This window comes from Choristoneura fumiferana, chromosome 9 (genome assembly GCF_025370935.1).
Source record: "Choristoneura fumiferana chromosome 9, NRCan_CFum_1, whole genome shotgun sequence".
In the NCBI taxonomy this organism is placed as follows: Eukaryota; Metazoa; Arthropoda; class Insecta; order Lepidoptera; family Tortricidae; genus Choristoneura; species Choristoneura fumiferana.
This window is the reverse complement of record NC_133480.1, coordinates 7,348,069-7,367,541: the sequence shown is the minus strand read 5'-3', so window position 1 is coordinate 7,367,541 and position 19,473 is coordinate 7,348,069. Positions and strand designations below refer to the sequence as shown.

Here is a 19,473-nt window from a genome sequence, read left to right as displayed (position 1 = left end):
ACGAAAGCTGAAGATGCAATAGTTTCTAGTAGCCCATGAAATATTTATGTGGGATCGTAGGTATATTGAAGAAAAAACCCTTTTTAAAGTTAAATAAATTGTGGGCATTTCTCATTTTTGTGCACACATTCACTTCTATGGATGTCGCTACCGTGGATGTAATTTCGTTTTCTAATGTTTCGAGAAAGTGCAAATGTTTATTATGATGGATTGACAAATTATTTTTGATACGGGAACAAATATTGCAAAAAGTTTTTACATGCACGGTAGTGACATCCACGGAAGTGACTGTGTGCACAAAAATGAGAAATACCCTTATAATATGTAAAAATAAAATAAAAAAACAGACAAATCAGTTTCGTCTTCAGTCGCTAAGCAATCTTCCGTTCTGCATATTATTATATTTAAAATAAGCCTCGTACTACGAAGTGCAAAATTCGAACTTCGTTTGGCGTCCCGCTGGAGCTTGTATTATTTAAAACGAGAATGAGAGGGACGGTACGATACGAACTTCGATTTTCGTATTTCGTAGTAACCCTGCTGCTCCTTATTCATTCTTGGGCCAATCAACTATGGGTGATTCTAATAAAAGTGGCATTATAATCTGCCAATGAGTTTTTGAATACAAAGTACATTAAATATACGTTTTTCAGAAAAAATAAAAATTTACATATGTAAACATAGACCTTTTACACCGAGGCCAGGCCATTTTATTTATTTAACCTTATTACTTTAAAAAATAAATAAATGTAAGTACCGATTTTCACTGTAGTCTGTCTTGTCCAAAAGGGACATGCTCCCGGTTTTAGGCCTGTGAATTATTTGTGTACTATTTCAAAAATTATATTTTATAATATATTGCAAATACAATAATACGATATTCATTTAATAATAATACGGTCCTAAATAAATTATTTTTATACATCAATATTCAGACTCAAAGTTTGTCCAGCGATTTTTTCACTGTAGTCTGTGTGTTCGCATTGTTGGGTCTCACTAACACACGGAGAATGATAGACACACCTTAATCATCGGTAAACATTCGGCCAATATCTGGCTCGCCGCCGTACGGAACGGTTAGAGACCTTCTGTCATAGTTTTGTGGCGATTAGTGATCGAAGGCGGCAAACTGGAGTTTGTAACGGGTATGTTAACTTTACATTGTCTCGATTATTTTATGTTATTTATATGGGACGTTATTAGATAATCATTTTGATGTGATATTATGACGTATTTACTTACGTTATTAAGAGTGGCACATTCATATTTTTGACGGTTTTAGAGTAAATGTCTTTTGAATCCACTTTTCACTTTAATCTGTGTCACTTTAATCTGTAACTGAAGCACAGACTAAAGTGACTCATGGCAGAAAAAAGTGAACTATAAATTATTTTATTTAAAAATTGCATATAATTTCTAAGAATAACTTTATGGACTTTTTTTTAAGTAGTACTAACAGTGTTGTACCAAAGTAAATGTAGAGAATTGCTTTTTATTAAACTAAACACTTATAATTTCACTTTGTGTGTCTGTTTATCTATCCGCACTAGATCCATTAGTACTATAGCTGTAATTTTGCGTAAATATAGCTTTTGCAAATTTTTTTTGGAGTGTCCCCCCCTCCCCCCTCTAAAAGTGAAACTATTGGCTTGAAAATTAAAAAAAACAATCATGGTGATCCTGTTTATAACAAAAAAATTTACAGTTAGTAAAAATTCATTCGTATAAAATAGTGGTGTCGTTACTTGTTTAAAACGAACTTTTTCGTGTTATTTTGCCTAGGTACGTTCTTATTTGGCCAGTTTTTACTATCTGATGTCATTCATTTCATCGGAGGGACTGATTTGATTGCATTGTATTGTAATTAATTCGTAATATTTTAGGGTCGACATGTAATGGGGAAACCAAAAACTAAACAAAAGTCAAGAGAAGAGAGGTTAGCATGAAAAAGGGAGAACGAAAAGAAAAGATACGAATAAGAGTTCCAAAGGAAACATAAAGAACAATATCAGGGAAGAAAACAGGAAGGAAAAATAAAAAATATACATGATTTAGCAAATGTTTTTTGTTTTACGGCTCCATTTTAAAAAGACGTAAAACAAAAAACATTTGTTTAAGTGGTAGGAGTTTAGGGTTAAAAGGATGCTAGTAAATTACAAATAACCCTGTATAAAATATGTATAATTTTGAAATAATTTTATTTTCTTATATATCCCTCCAAGAGACTCATAATTTTTTAAGAAATTACATTTAGGGGCTGTTTCACCATCCATTGATTAGCGTTAATCGACGGTTAAATGTGATGCCGTCTCCGTCTATTCGAACAAAACAAATAGAGACGGCATCACACCTAACCGCCAGTTCACACTAATCAATGGATGGTGAAACAGCCCCTTAAACTTATGATACATTTCTTTTCATTTTTGAATTCTCTTTAACCTGGTAACTTTTCACTACTAGCCTGTCTAATTTAACTTTAGCCTGCTTCATCAATATTTCAAGAACCCATAACTCTTAAGTTTTTAGGAATACTTTGTTCCCTTTAACATATTTGTAACAAATGAAATACCAAGAAACTGTTTTTATGCAAAAAAAGTAAAAAAACATATATATATTTTTTTGAATTAACTTTAGCCTGCCATGCCACTTTTATTAGAATCAGCCCTATTATACCGACACTTTGGGCGTCTCCTGCCAAAATTGTTTCTGGCGTTACCAAAAAAATCGTACTTCCAACAAGATATTTCACGGTTTAATAGGTTGAACTTACGTAGGATGGCATGTATTCATGTACACTATCTATTAAATTACAGAAAAAACATGTTTACTTACAAAAATCTGCAATTGTTTGAAAAATGTCGCGGACAGATAAAAGAGTCAGGTAAAAAAGTTGATTGGCCCTCTTTCTCTTTCACTCTCACACACATCTCATGTCATGCTACGCTCTTTTCTACTCATCCCATAATTTAGGTATATCGGACAGATAAACTGCACCTGGACGATCCTTCGTGTTGTCAACTTCTATGCTTATATGGTTGTGACTAAATGTATTTTCTTTCTCTCTATAAAAACGGATGAAATAAAACAAAACATCCACTTTTCTTAATAATTTATTTACAAAATCTACACAAAAAACTTAGCGTGATGCCATAAACCTATGTAAATACTTTGCGCGGCCATTAGATTTAGATATTAGTGAGTAGGTATGTTTTCGTATACTAAAACACCTCGTAGGTAGTAAGCGTACACAATTGTTATGCTGGCCGTCACTGAAGTTACATAAAAATTTCGGCAACCCGGTGATAGTGAGAATTACCTAAGTTGCAGCGCCACGCCACTGGTAGGTAATAGTAATTTACCTAGGTATACATATATAAGTCATTTAAGTTCTTAATATCTATTAATCGAGATTTTTAATACTAACAACGTTAATGTAAAGCTATCAGATTCTTATTAGCGACGTCAACTAGTACAGTCGAGTTCATAAGCAAAAATTGTATCAAAAATATCTGAACACGCTTCTACGCTATTAACAATAGAGTCGTGTTCAGATATTTTTGATCAAATGTTTGCTCACAAGTTTATGAACTCGACTATAGCAATGTCATTAAAAAAAAAATCGTAATAACCTTTAATGAACTCCCGGTAGACTTTGAAGTTAAAACTACCGTGAGACATATTTAATGGTATAACTCACGGCCTAAGTCGAGTTTAGCTCGACATGTTTCGGGCTAATTCGTAGCCCTTCCTCCAGGAGCAACTTAAAACGTGAATTGTAGGTAGACTAAAGAGATTACAGGTGGGTTAACCTAAATGATTTATATGAAGTGTACCCTAGGTCTTCACTCCGAGCTTTCGAAGCTTATTAAAATAAGAGTATAATGTTCTGAGAGGAGGGCTGTGCCGAGCAGTGGGACTTATATAGGCTGGGATGATTATGATGATGATGATGATGATGATGATAAATATGTCTAATGTACTTCTGGCATCTTTTATTCCAAAATACTGCTCGATAAAAAAAAACGTTAATTTTAATCCGGAAAATCAAATTAATTTTCAATAAACTGTCAAATTTGGTTTTAACAGCTTTAAAAATAAACAAATAGTAAAAACTTTTTTTAACAGAAAGCCATACAAAATTCAGGGAGCAAACAATGTTTTGAAAGCTCATCAAGAGTATGTCAGTCAATGGATTAATGATGTAAAAAGTCTAAACACTTAAAACTGTTACTACGCGAGTTGATTATATCCAACTTTAGCTGAGAACTAAGGAAATGACTTGAAATCTAGACCAAGCACGTAAATGATGCTTGTAACTAGGCAGAAGCGAGAACATATTCGGTAAACTGGTTCTAATAAATTCGCGTGTAAAAAAGCGAAGCGGTTAGCATTTGCTTGTACCTAAGGTTGGTTTTAAAATTAACCTCTCACTTGTTAAGTAAGAATTTTATTCTCTTTCGGCTTGCAGTGCGATCTCCTTAAGTTTTCTTCTATGGACCTTAGTGGAAGCAGTCTGTGGTATAGCATCTAGGAATATCACCCCTCCCCGCAATCGTTTCGAGTCTACCAGATTATCTGTAACGAAAAGAATACTTAATAGTAAACGCAAAGAATAAAGGCACGTTACCTGGATGGAAGCAACCAAGCTCTATAGCTAGATCTGGTCCTGTCGTAAGATTGGCTGTGGTCTTACCTTTGACAATGTCTTTGATCTCCTCAGCGGTAACATCGTAGCCAGGTCTTCGCACCACACATGCAACGGGCAGCTCCCCGCATTCTGGGTCTGATACGCTCGTCACTGCCACGTCAGACACGGCTGGGTGCTGGCGGATTACACCTTCCAGTTCCACAGGGGAGATCTGCAATTCACAATTGAAGTTGTAGACTGACGACATCGCCAGAGTTAAAGACAACTGGTTGATGCAAGTGGTGAATTGTCATTCATTGTGACGTTCTAAAGGGGAGGCTTTTGTTCAACAGTTGACATTTTCCGGCTAAGGATGAGTTGGGTATTTTACCCTAAACTAAGAGAAATATAATTGATTCATATCTCATAGTTACATAACTCACCTGGTGACTCATGTACTTTAGTAACAACTTGATTCTCTCCACGAAGAAAAAGTTGTAGTTTTCATCCCTGTAAAACATATCTCCGGTTTTAAACCAGCGACCCTCTGCGAAAGTATCTTCTGTAGCTTCAGGGTTTTTGTAATAGCACTTGATTATGCCGGGACCTTTCAGCCACAGCTCTCCGTTTTTGTTTGGCTCGTAAATGTCATCTTGTGTCTCAACGTCGATCAACTGTAAGGAAAGTTTTTATGTAAACTCTTTATTGTACAGTCGAGCTCACAGATTTTTTTAAACTTTAGTACCTTGTCACTGTATGCCATCTGACAATTTTATACAAAAGTTCAAACATGAAGAGAGAACGACAAGGTTGTAAAGTGTAGAGATATATTTGACCCCGACTGTACAAAAAAAGAAACAAATACAATTGTCAAACGAAACAAAATAAGGTAAAGAAAAGTAAAAGATGAAAATAATTACATGTATACACTATCTTGGATATGAAACATTTACCTACTTATTTAAGTATTTAATGTTTAAATATCTATTTATAATGATTTTAACCACTAAATTTAAATTGGCAGCGAGGCGAAGTCACGGTTAAAATGATTTATTGAGTAATTAAATAAAAATCAAATAAAACACTTTTTGTCTGTCCCTAACTGAATGCTCCTCTCATCCACTCAAAGGTTGACTGGTAGAGATCCCTTAAAGGGATAAGTTCGCCTGTGTACATATATCTCAATGTTTGTCAATTGTGTTTGTTACTTATATTGTACAATAAAGAGTTTATATACATACATAATAATATATACTGAGCGGCCAAAAATCTGGCCCTCAAATGTATGCAGAAATAGGTAATTTTGTATGTAGAGTGGGCCAAATTTTGCCGATCAGTATATTTCCGACTACCTTACACAACAACATAACGGACGGACTTACTCTGTACTGCAAGCATCCTATCGGTTTCCCACTCGACCCGAGGCAAGTCTCGTCGTCCATGAATCCTATAGACGTCAACTCACTGAGCCCGTACACATTCAGAATTTCAGTGTTTGGTGTTAATTTCTAGAATAATAATATGAATTAAAAATTAGATAATCTAAAACATTTTGAACTAACTCATGCTAATGATGCATATAACTGCGTCGAAATAAAGAGATTAAAAGACCCCGGACCTTAAGTATGGAAAATGTGATTTCAGTTAAATATCCTGAGATTTTGATATGTTATAGATTTCAAAGTCCCAAACAAAAGTCTCTAAAAAACTAAAATAAACTCTGAAAGTGACTCGGAAACTGAGGTAGCACCCTTAAAGACTTTTGTTCGGGACTTTGAAATCTATAACATATCAAAAGCTCCGGGGTCCTTATACAGATGTAGGTGCATAATGATTTTCCATCGTATTTTATCGGAAAATTTTGTATTTATAGTGCTCTCTCAATTATCTTCACCCATAATTATACGTAAGTACTCTATAAGGCGTGGAATACACATTATAATATGACTGTGTGTAGATAAAATAATGTATACAACTGCACGTAATTAGGCCTTAAAACACTCGTCTACGCTCGTTTTATAAAACCACACTCGTGTTTTAAGGACCCTTATTACGCAACAGTAGCATCCATAGTAACGGAGCGATGGATAGACGTGATTTTTGGAATAAAGTAAAGATAGTTTATGGGCCCGAGAGTGACATAGGCTACTTTTTATTCCGGAAACATGCACAGTTCCCGAGGGAACAGCGCGCGATAGCCGAATACCACGTGGACGGAGCGCGGGCAAAAGCTAGTAAACTAATATTTCAGTGGCGTGCATATGGTCAAGTCCAGAGTAGGTAGCGCTAGCTCGCGCCGCAGCTGCGTGCCTTCAGCCCCCCTGAGCTGCCTACCCTGAGATTGACCGAATGCACGCCTATGATACTAAATAATAAAGTTCCATGTGAAAATGTCACTCATTTAATACAATAACTGATTGACACTTCGGGTGCCGTCGTATTCCGACGGAGATCCGACTTTTCCCGATAGAAACCCATTAAGGGCTCTACCCATTACACCGTACCATGACCGTAAAAGAAACGTGTCAGGCAATAGTTATTTGTGTCACAAGGGAGCAAAATGGTGTATTTACGACGAGGGCGTACATTGAATGCAGAATGTAGCGAAGGATTCTAACAGGATTCTAAAGTAGAATCCTGAGCGTAATGAGGGATTCAAGTGTTAACGCCCAAGATGAAAATAATTTTGCTCCCGAGTGGCTCATACAACTTTTCACACCAAGCATAAAGAAACTTTTTTTTTTTTATATTATTAAAGACCCACCAGCATAGAAAATGGCGTGGCTTTACAATTATCAACTTCAAAAAATGGCATTTGCAATTAATTACTTCTTTTTTTTTACTTAGAAAAGCCTTGAACAGAAAAGTTGCACTTTGCTTCCTCTCGTCAGGGAGGAAAAGTTACTTTACTGAAGGAGAGGTGTGAAAAAATATATTCTTTGTGTTCAATACATGATTGAACATTAATAGGAACCTTTAGTTCCATTTATTTTTCTTCTCTGTAGTTGTCCGCCTGGCAACACTTGTTGTACAAAAATAAATAAATAAATAAATAAATAAATATCATGGAACATTTGACACCAATTGACCTAGTCCCAAACTAAGCAAAGCTTGTACTATGGATACTAGGCAACGGATAAACATACTTATATAGATAAATACATACTTAAATACATATTAAACATCCAAGACCCGAGAACAAACATTCGTGTTATTCACACAAATATCTGCCCCGGCCGGGATTCGAACCCAGGACCTCAAACTTCGTAGTCAGGTTCTCTAACCACTTAGCCATCCGGTCGTCGAAAGCAAAAAAAAGCTTTGCAATGCAAGCTCAATATAATATTCTATTCATAAAATTGTTTGTTCCATAATAAACAAGTTAAAATAATCTACTCTGTTATTTTACTGAACACTTTGTATCTAAAAGTATGAGACTATGCCCACTAGCACGTTTCCCTAACCAACCGTCGTCGTCGTGTGTCATGAATTTGCTTGACATTCCGTTCCTGACATTTTTTTTTTATTCGTCTGGGTGGCAAACATGACATGTTCCTGTTACAGTCATGGCATGATACGGTAGCGAAAAAATTTTGGTATCAACATCAACCTTAATTTCTTGAATCAGATCTGGTAGTACAGCACTGCCTCCCAAGAGAATTGACTCCAGGCAAGTGAAGTCGCAGGGCTCGCTAGCGTTCGCTCTCATCAGGGTTGTCGCAAACGTCGGACTTAGTACAGTGAAGGTTGGCTGTAACAAACGTAGTGTAAAGTCAGGGAGGCCACTACCGAATTTGAAAATCAAAGTTTCCGTCGTATACCGTCTCTCTCACTCTCGTATTAAAGAAAATCAGTAATACGAAGTTCGAATTTTGCACTTCGTAGTAATAGGGCCGGGAGCGATCTCGCGCTTACTTTTATATTATAAATGTGAGTTTGTGATTGAGTGAGTATGTTTGTTACTTCTTCACGCTGAAACGGCTGGGCAGATTTGAATGAAATTTGGCAAAAAGTTAGTTTATAACCTTGATTAAGCCATACGGATAACATTAAGGATACTTTTTGAACACTACCGTGAGACTCACTCATATTAAACTCGAGCTAAACTCGATTTATGACGTGAGTTATCCGGGTCATTATATTTAATAAGGATACTTTTTATCTCGATATTATTCTTTTTATCTAAATAACAACCGCTGGGCTTAGAGTCATGAAATTTGGTATGTATATCTAGCTGGACATCTGGAATAACACATAGGATACTTTTTATCCCGATATTTCCCTGGGATAGGGATAAAATCTCTAAATAACAACCGCTGGAGTCATGAAATTTGGCATGGGTGTTTTAATTTAACGTCAATGAAAACCTCGATGTAATTTTAGGGAATTCCCAAGAGAATTTAATAAAATCCCGGAATATCAATTCAACTGCTGTATATAATGATTTACGCGTGCGAAGCCACGGGTAAACGCTAGTATTGCATAATATAGGTACTAAAGTACCTAAGGCCAAAGTGAAGATTTATAAGTATGTAATGTATGTATTATTCAGCCCCACAGAAGTAGAGGGCGCCCTAGAGAGAGGTGGGTGGACGATATACGTAGTGTCGCTGGAAAAAACTGGACAAAGAAAGCAGAGGACAGGAAAGCATGGAGACAACTGGGGCCTTGTCTCATAAGTTAGATTTAAATAATTTAGAATATGGGTTGTACAGTGTACAGTTAAGGAAATTAAGGCTTATTATTATGACATTAGAAAGAAAAGGAACGAGATATACCTACTTATAAGGATGTGTCAGATAAAGATGAAGTATATTCGTCTCGTTGGCTTTGCTTTTCGTAACAAATATGACATCGGTTTTTACGGCTGTCATACTCGTATTCAAGACGACGACGAGACGAGACGGAACATTACCTCGGATTACACTACAGTACAATACAATACAATAACTCTTTATTACATTACATTCCATAGATTAAATGTAAACACGCGCCTTTGAGTTTTTCGAGATTCATGTGTAAAATTACATCTGAAATTTACCACGAGCTTTAAGGAAGATATCGCGAGAATGGTGTGTGTGTGAAGTTCCCAATCCGCATTGAGCCCGCATGGGAACTACGGCCCAAGCTCTCTCATTCTGAGAAGAGGCCTGTGCCCAGCAGTGGGACGTATATAGGCTGGGATGATTATGATGATGATGACACTACAGTATAGGTACCTACTTAAAATATGCAAACTCTGTGGCTTTCTTTCTAACTGAGAGAGCTGGCTGAATTAGAGCTCGTACTGTGCGACAAAGACAGAAAGAAAATAGTATGTGTTCTAGAACACCGAGCGATTAAGTACACACAAAAATATAAGGTCACAAGGTGGGAAGATTTTTACGACGTTAAAAACAAGGAAAGAAAAACAAGCAAAAAAAAGATTGAATATGTGCGTGACCAATGCATTACCTACTTAATACTAGTTAAAAAAATCCCAATCATTCAAACAAAAAATTAATAACCCATCATTATAATAGATTTACTATCGAAAAAACTGGTCATTAACTTATTTCAGTAAGTACAAAGCAATTTTATTGTTTACTTCTTTTTTTTTGACTAGGTAGGTATAATGGCGTAAATATAATACTCGTAACAATGACTGGAGAAACCTTTTTGTGGTCAAATTTACAATTATTTTTAAATTAAGCTTCAATTAAACTACATGAGGTAAATTAGATGTAATGATGGATTGATGGCCAGTGCCGGATTAGCCCATAAGCAAATTAAGCAATTGCTTAGGGCATCACGTCTTGGGGGGCACCATAAATAGCATCCAAAAAAAAATTGCTAGTACATAAACGGTAAGGCTGGTTACGGCTACTTATGGATGGGGGGGGCACAGGTGTGGCTTGCTTAGGGCATCAAATAGTCTTAATCCGGCACTGATGATGGCTTGGAAAAACTATTATTTAAAGGAATAGACTAGAATGTAGAACTGTATGTATAATTTATAATTTATTGAATCAGGCGTTACTTTGCGGAGGTCCATATCAATGAACTAAAAGAATTTCCTTGCTCACCCGCGACCTTACGATAGCTAAGCTTATGCAAAATATGCGTGTTCATGCAGTTCCTCCACCTCCACACTGTAAGAACACACACAAATCACACAAACCCATCTATCACCACTGGTCTGGTCTGGTCTGGTTGAGTTCGAATCGCATTAGTGTAGTGTGGTTGTGGTGGTGGTGATAGATGGGTTTGTGTGATTTGTGTGTGTTCTTACAGTGTGGAGGTGGAGGAACTGCATGAACACGCATATTTTGCATAAGCTTAGCTATCGTAAGGTCGCGGGTGAGCAAGGAAATTCTTTTAGTTCATTCTATAATTTATGTACTTAGCCTTGGTACTTCTGGTTTACTGTATCATCACGAAGTGGAATGTGCCTAGTTCCCACCCTTGTCGAACCGCCACTACTACTCTCTATAATTTTTAGCTCTGCTCAAGAGCGTATACCTACCCAGCTTCTTGTCCAGAGAGGGGGGAGGGCCAAGTCACAGTTTTTCAGGTTGGATCCCCGTGCTTGTTTTGTCAAGCACACTACACTAAATGTATGTATGGGAAACACCCGCAAGAGATCCGGATTCTAATGGATTCCCAGGGGCGCACTACCCTCCCCTACCCCTAACACCCTCCCCTATCCCTGGGTATGCCAATGCCTTTGGTTCTTTACCTGATAAGTATTAATGAGATAGCATGCATGGTCTTGCGTAAGAGATTGGGAACTCTGTAGTCGCGTGTATCTCAATACAGGTGACATGATGAAGTTGATGAGAGCCGTTAGCCATTGCAGTGGTGATCCGATGAGCACCATCTTTGTTGGGTGCGGGAACTGCGAGTGTCTCATCCTGGGAACAAGCAACGTCGTTAAAGCTGTTTATGAAATCTCATGATAGAAAAATAGCAGGTAGACCAGGGCATGAAAAAAAAATCGTATTGTTTATTCTAGAAGTAGGCTGCAAAGAGCTCTTTTTCATGTGACATTGTGAACATCATAATAATAAGATATTTTAAATTTTTAGGTGTGTTTGCAGCTAAACATTCTGGGCAAGTTAGCCTTGGTAGCCTAGTGGTTTATCATATAGCCTCTCAGGCAGAGGATCGTGGGTTCAAATACAGAATCGCACCTCAGAAGTTACATAAAAATTTATCACGAGCTTAACAGTGAAGGTAAGCTCACTAATATTTAAAGTCATTTATCTACTGGGTGTGTAAAGTTCCCAATCAGCACTGGGCTCGAGTGGACCTTATGAGAGGAGGCCGGTGCACTACGTTACGGTTACAAGTTCGATTATTTAGACGAGATTTCAAAAAACAGTTTTTTTGTTCTGATTGTAGCTTTCATTATCTATGAAAATGACAAAAGAGGAAGTAAAAGACATCAAAACTTTCATGCCGAATCTTGAAAATCTTGAAAAGTTTTCTTCAGCGCCGGGCTTCTAATAGACTCTCGTTAGTAATCCCCTTCTTACGGCCCTTAATGCACAATGTACCTACTATTAAGCATTATGTTATCCAAAGGGTCTTATTTACCATAGATACGGTCCAGTGATAGTCAGATTCTTGTGGGTAGCTGCTGCTCCTTTTGGCAAACCCGTGGTACCACTGGTGGCGATCAACAGAGCGATAGTATCCTCAGGGTCGAAATCTGTTGGTCTAAAGTTCGAATGTATGTTTAGCACCTGCTTCTCTAAAGGTGGTGATAAACTTGAGCATTTACTTTCGACAGAACATCGAGCAATCACCGTAAGTATTTTTAATTAATTGAACTGAACAATGAACAGACTATCATTTTAATTTAATTTACTGCTTTTTAGGGTTGCCAAAATGGCAAAAACGGAACCCTTATAGTTTCGCCATGTCTGTCTGTCTGTCTGTCCGTCCGTCCGCGGCTTTACTCAGGGACTATCAATGCTAGAAAACGCACGGATATATGTAAACTATGACGACAAAATGGTACAATAAAAAACTAAAAAAAATTTTTTTTTTGGTACCTCCCATTGACGTAAATTGGGAGTGATTTATTTTCTTATCCAACCCTATAGTGTGGGATATTGTTGGATAGGTCTTTTAAAACCATTATTGGTTTGCTAAGACGATTTTCGATTTATCGATTTTTTTATGCACTACTACAAACAACAGGTCATCTTCTTAAGTTTTTACCTAAGCATACGGATCACTAATAGTTAGTACCCACCATATCTATATGTATTATATGGTGTGTAAATAAACGATTCATTCATTATTCATTCAGAGCCAAGCTTAGAGCTAGCGTAGAGTCAAACATTGCTACGTGATTGCTACGAACATTGACACGATTATTCTCCAGCTTGCAAAAAATTTACTATACATCGATGTATATGGGCGGTGGCGATCTCTTACCATCAGGAGAGCCACTTGCTCGTTTGCCATCCAGTCGAATAAAAAAAAATATCGAACAAATGCTCGGCAAAAATCTCGTAGCAAGTTTAGTGTCGTTTTGCTTGAATACTCGCTAGAATGCTCTCTAAAATGCTGGAGGTCTATGCAGGGGGCCTATGTGGCCAACAGAGGATGTTCTGCGGCTGATATGATGATGATGGTGTATGAGAATCCCCTTTCTTTTATTGTAAAATGCAGAACTTACTTAAAATCCTCGATAGGGCTGTTATCCCCATAAGTCTCGATGAATTCTGCGAAGCTGCAGAGGTAGTCGCCCTTGTCGAAAGTGACGATCAAAGCATCTGACTCAATACTGTTCAACGCCAATTGTACGTCTGGAGCCTTCTCACTTTGACAGAAGATTAGTTTTGGCCTGTTCACATCAAATGTGCCTTGTAGTTCGACTGTAAACAGAAAGAATTGATAAGAGGTGAGATGTACTAGTGAGGCCAAATTGCGCATCAAGTATTTCGAGTACGCGACCATAAAAGAACTAATCCAAGGACTAGGTTCACGAGTATTTACTAGTACGTCGCTGCTCTATAGGTAAAATACGTATTTTCGGATGAAAGCGTAATGGTGGAGTTTAGAAACCTATTATCCAAGTAACACAGTAAGCTATATAACTACTCACTCGTTGTCTTATACTCGTACACGATGGAAACGATAAAAGTGATCTCACTCGATTATTTCTAAACTACAAGATATCGAAAAATTGGTTACTGATCCTGAAAGTGCCTCACGAGCTCTATCAAACGGTAAAAATAATGGGTTACAGATTAAATCCAAAAATTAAATGTTTCCAGCTTCATTCCATATTCATATAGTACAGCCACTATGGCACTCATCTCTTGATAATACCATAGCAAGTAAAAGTAAAGCCTAAAATCAATGTTTTCCATAAATAATTTTAAGTAAGAATTCGATTTATGAGTTTATTATAAAAGTTAATTATTTAATTATAATGTTCAAGTACCTAGTTAAATAATAAAATAGTATCTCTGTGGCTGTAGGTACTAAATGTATGGAAGCTTTGAATTTTTGGATAGATCCAGTTTATTCTGTAACCTATTATTGACAGAGCTCGTGAAGCACTTTCAGGATCAGTAACCAGTTTTTCAATATCTTGTATAGTTTAGAAATAATCGAGCGAGAGATCATTTATCGTTTCCGACCGGTCACCCGTATACAGTTCTACGTAATATAAACTTTTACAATAGTTCTCCGTGAACTTATAGGTACATAATAGCATTTAGTGTCATTTAAACAGCTCAGTCTCAATAAAAGCAGTATTACGGTTTAGAAAGGTTATCGTCCTTAATCAGCTTTAAGCATTTTTAGAGACTTGAGAACTGCGCGCCGTAGGTACTTCTAAATACTCGTAAGTACCCTAAAACACGCCCAGCGGGAACGCGTCCTTCAGCGTCCTATTCCAGTAAATACGTCTTCCTCTAGAATTGATTGTGTAGCACGCGTCAATAGCGAAGACGGTACTCACGTCGACCCAAAGTTCTGTCAATAGGCGACACGATGACTCCAAGATAAAATGCAGCATAGAACGGTATAGCCAGGTCAATGTGGTTTGGAGCCATGAGGACTATGACGTCACCGTGCTGCAGCCCGAATTTTCGAAAGCTGATGGCGCAACGGACTGTCCTCTCAAGAACAGAGCCACTTGTCTCGGATTCACCTGTTGCTCCATCGATCTGAATTTGGAGAATTGTAAACTGATATTAGACACTACAAAAAATGTCCTGATTGACGAGCTAGTCATTAGCTGATCAACGCTAAATCTATACCATTTGGTAAGTAACCATATAATGCTGGAATGGTCCACCCGAATTAGTCATTGTCATTATAGGGTAGTTGACTCCTATCGATAAGTCAGAGACACAATTTCAATAGCAATTCGTTGAGAGAGAGCTGTCCTGCCAGCCCGGAGTCAACTACCTTATTAATATTATATTAGCCATTGTCATTAATAGGGTAGTTGACTCCTATCGATAATTCCCAGACACAATTTCGTTTTTTTTTTAGACACTATTGAACACCAAACGGCTGACAGCTCTCTCTCAACGAATTGCTATCGCTATTCAACGAGGTAATGCTTCCAGGCTGTCCGGCACCATAGCACGGGGGATTTTTAGATTTAATAGTGTTAATTACGAGTACATAAGTTTTTAAGTACGTAAGTACGTATGTCTAGTTTGTAGTTAAGTTTTATTTACGATTTTATCCTTCCTTGACCTAGGAGGGATTTTTTTTATTTATTTAGGCCTTCCAAATGCATGTTAAAATAGAGATGTTGTAAAAAAAGTATGTTATTTTAATATTGTTATTTCTATCGATTGCTGGCCTAATCTACTTTACTACCGGACAATGTTCTAGTGAAACCTCGTAGAATATTCTATTGGCTCACCACATCAATAACCCATTTGCTAAGGTCAGGAGCGAACTAAAGTGCTCTAGACAATGTTAGCGGAAACTAAAAGCAATGGCTTTTACTGGTTTTTGAGCTGCCTATTAATTAGGTGAACGACGCATTTGTATGGGGGGTGGAAACAGAGACACATATGTAAAGATTCATAGCCCCGGTCAAATTAACTTTGCCGCCCCATTAAATAAAGTATTTAATTGGAGAAAAAAAACCTACAATGGGCTGCGTTTCCACGGAGATGTGTTTGTCTGATGCATTTCTTAACTTCAGTTAACTTAACTCAACACGTACGCAACCCGACGCACTTTGCCGAACATAGCGAAACGACCATACTCGTAGACCTGATTTGCACTGACACTCGCGTTGTGAATGTGGACGTGAAGCACATTCCCGACCTAGGCAGACACGCATTAATTACGGCCGAGTTGGACATAAAAGGATTCCTATAAGGATTCCTAGTTGACTACGGACGGAACCCTAAAAATATATTAAAAACTTATTTCTTCCCACTTTCGGGGTTATAATGTAACCTAACCAACACAGAAAAAAAAACATTGTCATTTGAAAAATCAGTATCTCAAAAACGGCTGAACCAATTTTATGAAACATAGCTAAAGAAGAGCCACCACAAGAAAACTCGCATTCACGTAAAAACCGTATTGAACTCGCTGGACGGCCATTCGAGTGGTAAGATACCACGGACAGATATTTGCGTCTTTATAACACCGCTCTTCTTGCGTCGGGGCAAGATGATTTTTTGATTTCTGATTGATTTCAATGAAAGGGACGATATTACCTGCATAACGAAATCTGGTTCATCCTTGAAACTTTGCAGCAAGATTTTGCCAAGATGATGTCGATCGGTCGATATGCCGCTTGCAGCCACGACTCGAGATGTCAGCTCGTTCATGAACCAATGCACCGAGTCGTTGGTCCTTCTCGAAGAATACATTCTACGGAAATATACATTGAGTCTCTGACCATGGGGTTTTAAATCCTAGGGTTGATTCTACTCGCTTAACTGGGCTACTTTTATAAAAAAATAAATATCACGGGACAATTCACATCAATTGGCCTAGTCCCAAACTAAGCAAAGCTTGTGTTATGGGTATGTACTAAGCAACGGATAAATATAATTATATAGATTTAGATACATACTTAAGTACATATTAAACACAGAAGATCCGAGGACAAACATTCGTATTTTTCATACAAATATCTGAACCCGGGACCTCAAGCTTCGTAGTCAGGTTCTCTAACCACTAGGCCATCTGGTCGTCATTGTCACTTTTGTTCTGCAAGTTTTTATAAATATGATCATTTTTTTTTTCAAACAGTTTAAACGTAATTTTCAATGTATGTATCGCATCGCAATGTATATACACAATTGACAGCACATTGGTAAGAGTTTATTTACTTGTAAGAGATGTCAAATAAATATCAAAAATATTTAAAGTCCCCGTACCAAGAGACAGCCTAGCTGTAACACCGCATGTCCGATCCACTGATTTAACGATTAAACTTTGAGGATCAATAAATAATTTATCTAAATTCTACTTGTTTGAAAATGTTACAAAACAAAATTAGCTTAGTTATGCAAGTAGAATTGAACCTAAAATTTAAAACCACATGATCAGAGACATCCTGTATATTTTGATACAGATGCAGAAAGTACAGTCACCTGCGTTAAGCACAGCGAAACTTTTTTTATTAGTTCAGCAGTTCTAATAATTACCCTCTATGAAAAACACGCATACTACATGTACTTCTTTGCTGTTATTATTGTAGATAAGACATAGCATAGAAAAGACGTTACGTATGTTGATGGCAGGGAGTTTGTGAAATATGTTTCACGTAAAACTGCGGTATAGGTACTCTAAATCTTTTTTTTATGTATCTGTAGTATACTGTACTAAATCTAACTCTATGCTCTTGATTACCTATTATCACTTAAATAGTTAGTACCAACGAGATGAAGAAAACCTGAGGCCGTATTGCGTAACGTTTCAGATGCTCGCGGTCGCAATCAAATGACAGATTTCGCATACAAAAACTGTCACTTAATTGCGATCGCGGGCGCCAGAAAAATAAACTGATACTGTTTTTTCCAACCTCGACATTGGCGGAATCATCGATAGTATCGATGGAGCTATACTTTCAAGAATTGAAATTAATTGAGCGCCAGAAACCACTGATATAGATTACACAATACAATACTGGCCCTGGTTAAAGCCGCGGGTTCACGGTGGATGCAGGCCGCTTCCAACCAAACCAACTGGAGGTGTATATATATCTGTGGGAGGCCTATGTCAAACAGCGGTGAATATCCTAGATTCTGGCCAGCGAAAGCTGTCCACGAAAAACCGCGGCAAATTTATAAAAAAAAAACCGAGGCTGACAACTCTTGCTGTACACTGATTAAACGATGTTGATAATTAGATATTATTTAAATTTTAAAGATATGAAATTATACTCAGGTCAGGACTCTTCAAGCTGCATCAACATTAATTATAGTACATAATGCGTGAAAGTTGATGACGCACTTTAGGAGTCCCTTGGTAAATTTTACGACTTTTGTCAGTGCCCATTTACGTACCTACAGTCCAGACGCATCAATTTTTGGACCATTGTGACCAGATTGGCATTGAATATATCTTCTAACATTTTAGTTCTAGCATAATCTTATAACATTTTGCATTTTGAGGATGGTAAGAGGTTGAATTAAACAAAATATTATTTCTTTATTTCTTAAAGCAGAAATATCAAAATTATCTAAGCCGGGTTAGAATGACAATATGTCAATTTTGACAATCTCAAAAATGATACCAGATTAAAGTTTCATAAAAAATGCGTGGACAGCTTTCGCTGGCCAGAGTCTACGGGTGATTATGATGATGACAATTATATGATAACGTACAAAATACTTACTTTACCTGTTCAACCTACGTAATCCGTCGAAGAATAATGAAGCTTTACTTAAATATTCCAAGTACTTTTGATATACCTGGCTAATTGAATAATGTACTATTATACACACCGTCACCGTGTATTATTATAAGCACACCGTCAGTTACTATTAGACTATTGTCTTCTCACTCCGAAGTAAAATTAGCTTCTGGCTTGAGAAAAACCGGTATTGTATATATGTACCCTATAGTTCACCGGTAAAATTAACTATAAGGGCTTGTGCAGAGTGATGTAGGTATTCTTGAAACCGTCTTTGGATTTGTAAAGTCCTTAAAGCGAATTATAGAATTAGATATAACATAAATATATATATTATGTTTCAGCTTCGAAATTTGTGAACAATTTATGTTAGATTCTTGTATTTTACGGTTAAAATAAAAAAAGAAGTACCTACAGACTTACGTTAATTTACCTTAAACTCGAAGTGAAATCAGTTGTTTAATATCTGGTTAAGAACTTTATTCTCATAAAGAATTTATAACAATTCAATACATGAGAAACACTACATTTACAAAAAATAATTAGCTTACAGTAGCAGATACTTAAAAAATAACAATAAATGAAACAAAAGTGGGTACATTAAACTTAAGCTATGGAGGTAAGACGATTAGCACAAGTCGGCATCGCAGATCTATGCGCCAGCGATTTATGCGTAAACAGAATTAGAAAATAACTGGATGCGTCAATTTAAAAACACAGAACACAAGGCAAGTTATTTAAAATTAAAACAGTTTAGGGGTAGGTTAGTAAACTATGAACTAACGATTACTAATTTATTGAATCAGGCGTTACTTTGCGGAGGTCCATATCAATGAACTAAAATAATTTCCTTGCTCACCCGCGACCTTACGATAGCTAAGCTTATGCAAAATATGCGTGTTCATGCAGTTCCTCCACCTCCACACTGTAAGAACACACACAAATCACACAAACCCATCCATCACCACCACCACACTACACTGACTGACTAGGAGTC

The 19,473-nt window shown here is 37.0% G+C and overlaps 1 protein-coding gene across 4 annotated transcripts; it reads right to left on the bottom strand.

Annotated features, from left to right (window-relative positions):
* Nucleotides 1–3,094: 3,094 nt before the first annotated feature.
* Nucleotides 3,095–18,581, bottom strand: LOC141431105 (luciferin 4-monooxygenase-like). 4 transcript variants are annotated; one of them, XM_074092108.1, is made up of 11 exons: nucleotides 18,459–18,581; nucleotides 16,327–16,483; nucleotides 14,592–14,799; nucleotides 13,299–13,497; nucleotides 12,206–12,328; nucleotides 11,346–11,520; nucleotides 8,238–8,378; nucleotides 6,010–6,135; nucleotides 5,071–5,301; nucleotides 4,694–4,859; nucleotides 3,095–4,575 (listed from the first exon to the last, which is right to left on the bottom strand). In XM_074092108.1, exons 2-11 carry the CDS (start codon nucleotides 16,480–16,482, stop codon nucleotides 4,448–4,450), a joined length of 1,653 nt encoding a protein of 550 aa, XP_073948209.1. In that variant the 5' UTR covers nucleotide 16,483; nucleotides 18,459–18,581; the 3' UTR covers nucleotides 3,095–4,447. The 4 variants fall into 4 exon arrangements, with proteins under 4 accessions (XP_073948209.1, XP_073948210.1, XP_073948211.1 ...); XM_074092109.1 differs by having other exon boundaries at nucleotides 18,464–18,581; XM_074092110.1 differs by lacking the exon at nucleotides 16,327–16,483.
* Between the last annotated feature and the right edge of the window lie 892 nt (nucleotides 18,582–19,473).

Bases quoted from the DNA above. Each gene is read 5' to 3' on its own strand.
- LOC141431105 (XM_074092108.1), bottom strand. From the start codon at position 16,482: ATGTATTCTTCGAGAAGGACCAACGACTCGGTGCATTGGTTCATGAAC. The intron at 11,521-12,205 runs GTAAATAAGACC...GCTTGTTCCCAG, and splicing joins ATCACTGGACCGTATCTATG to GATGAGACACTCGCAGTTCC. The intron at 5,302-6,009 runs GTAAGTCCGTCC...CTTTCCTTACAG, and splicing joins TAGGATGCTTGCAGTACAGA to TTGATCGACGTTGAGACACA.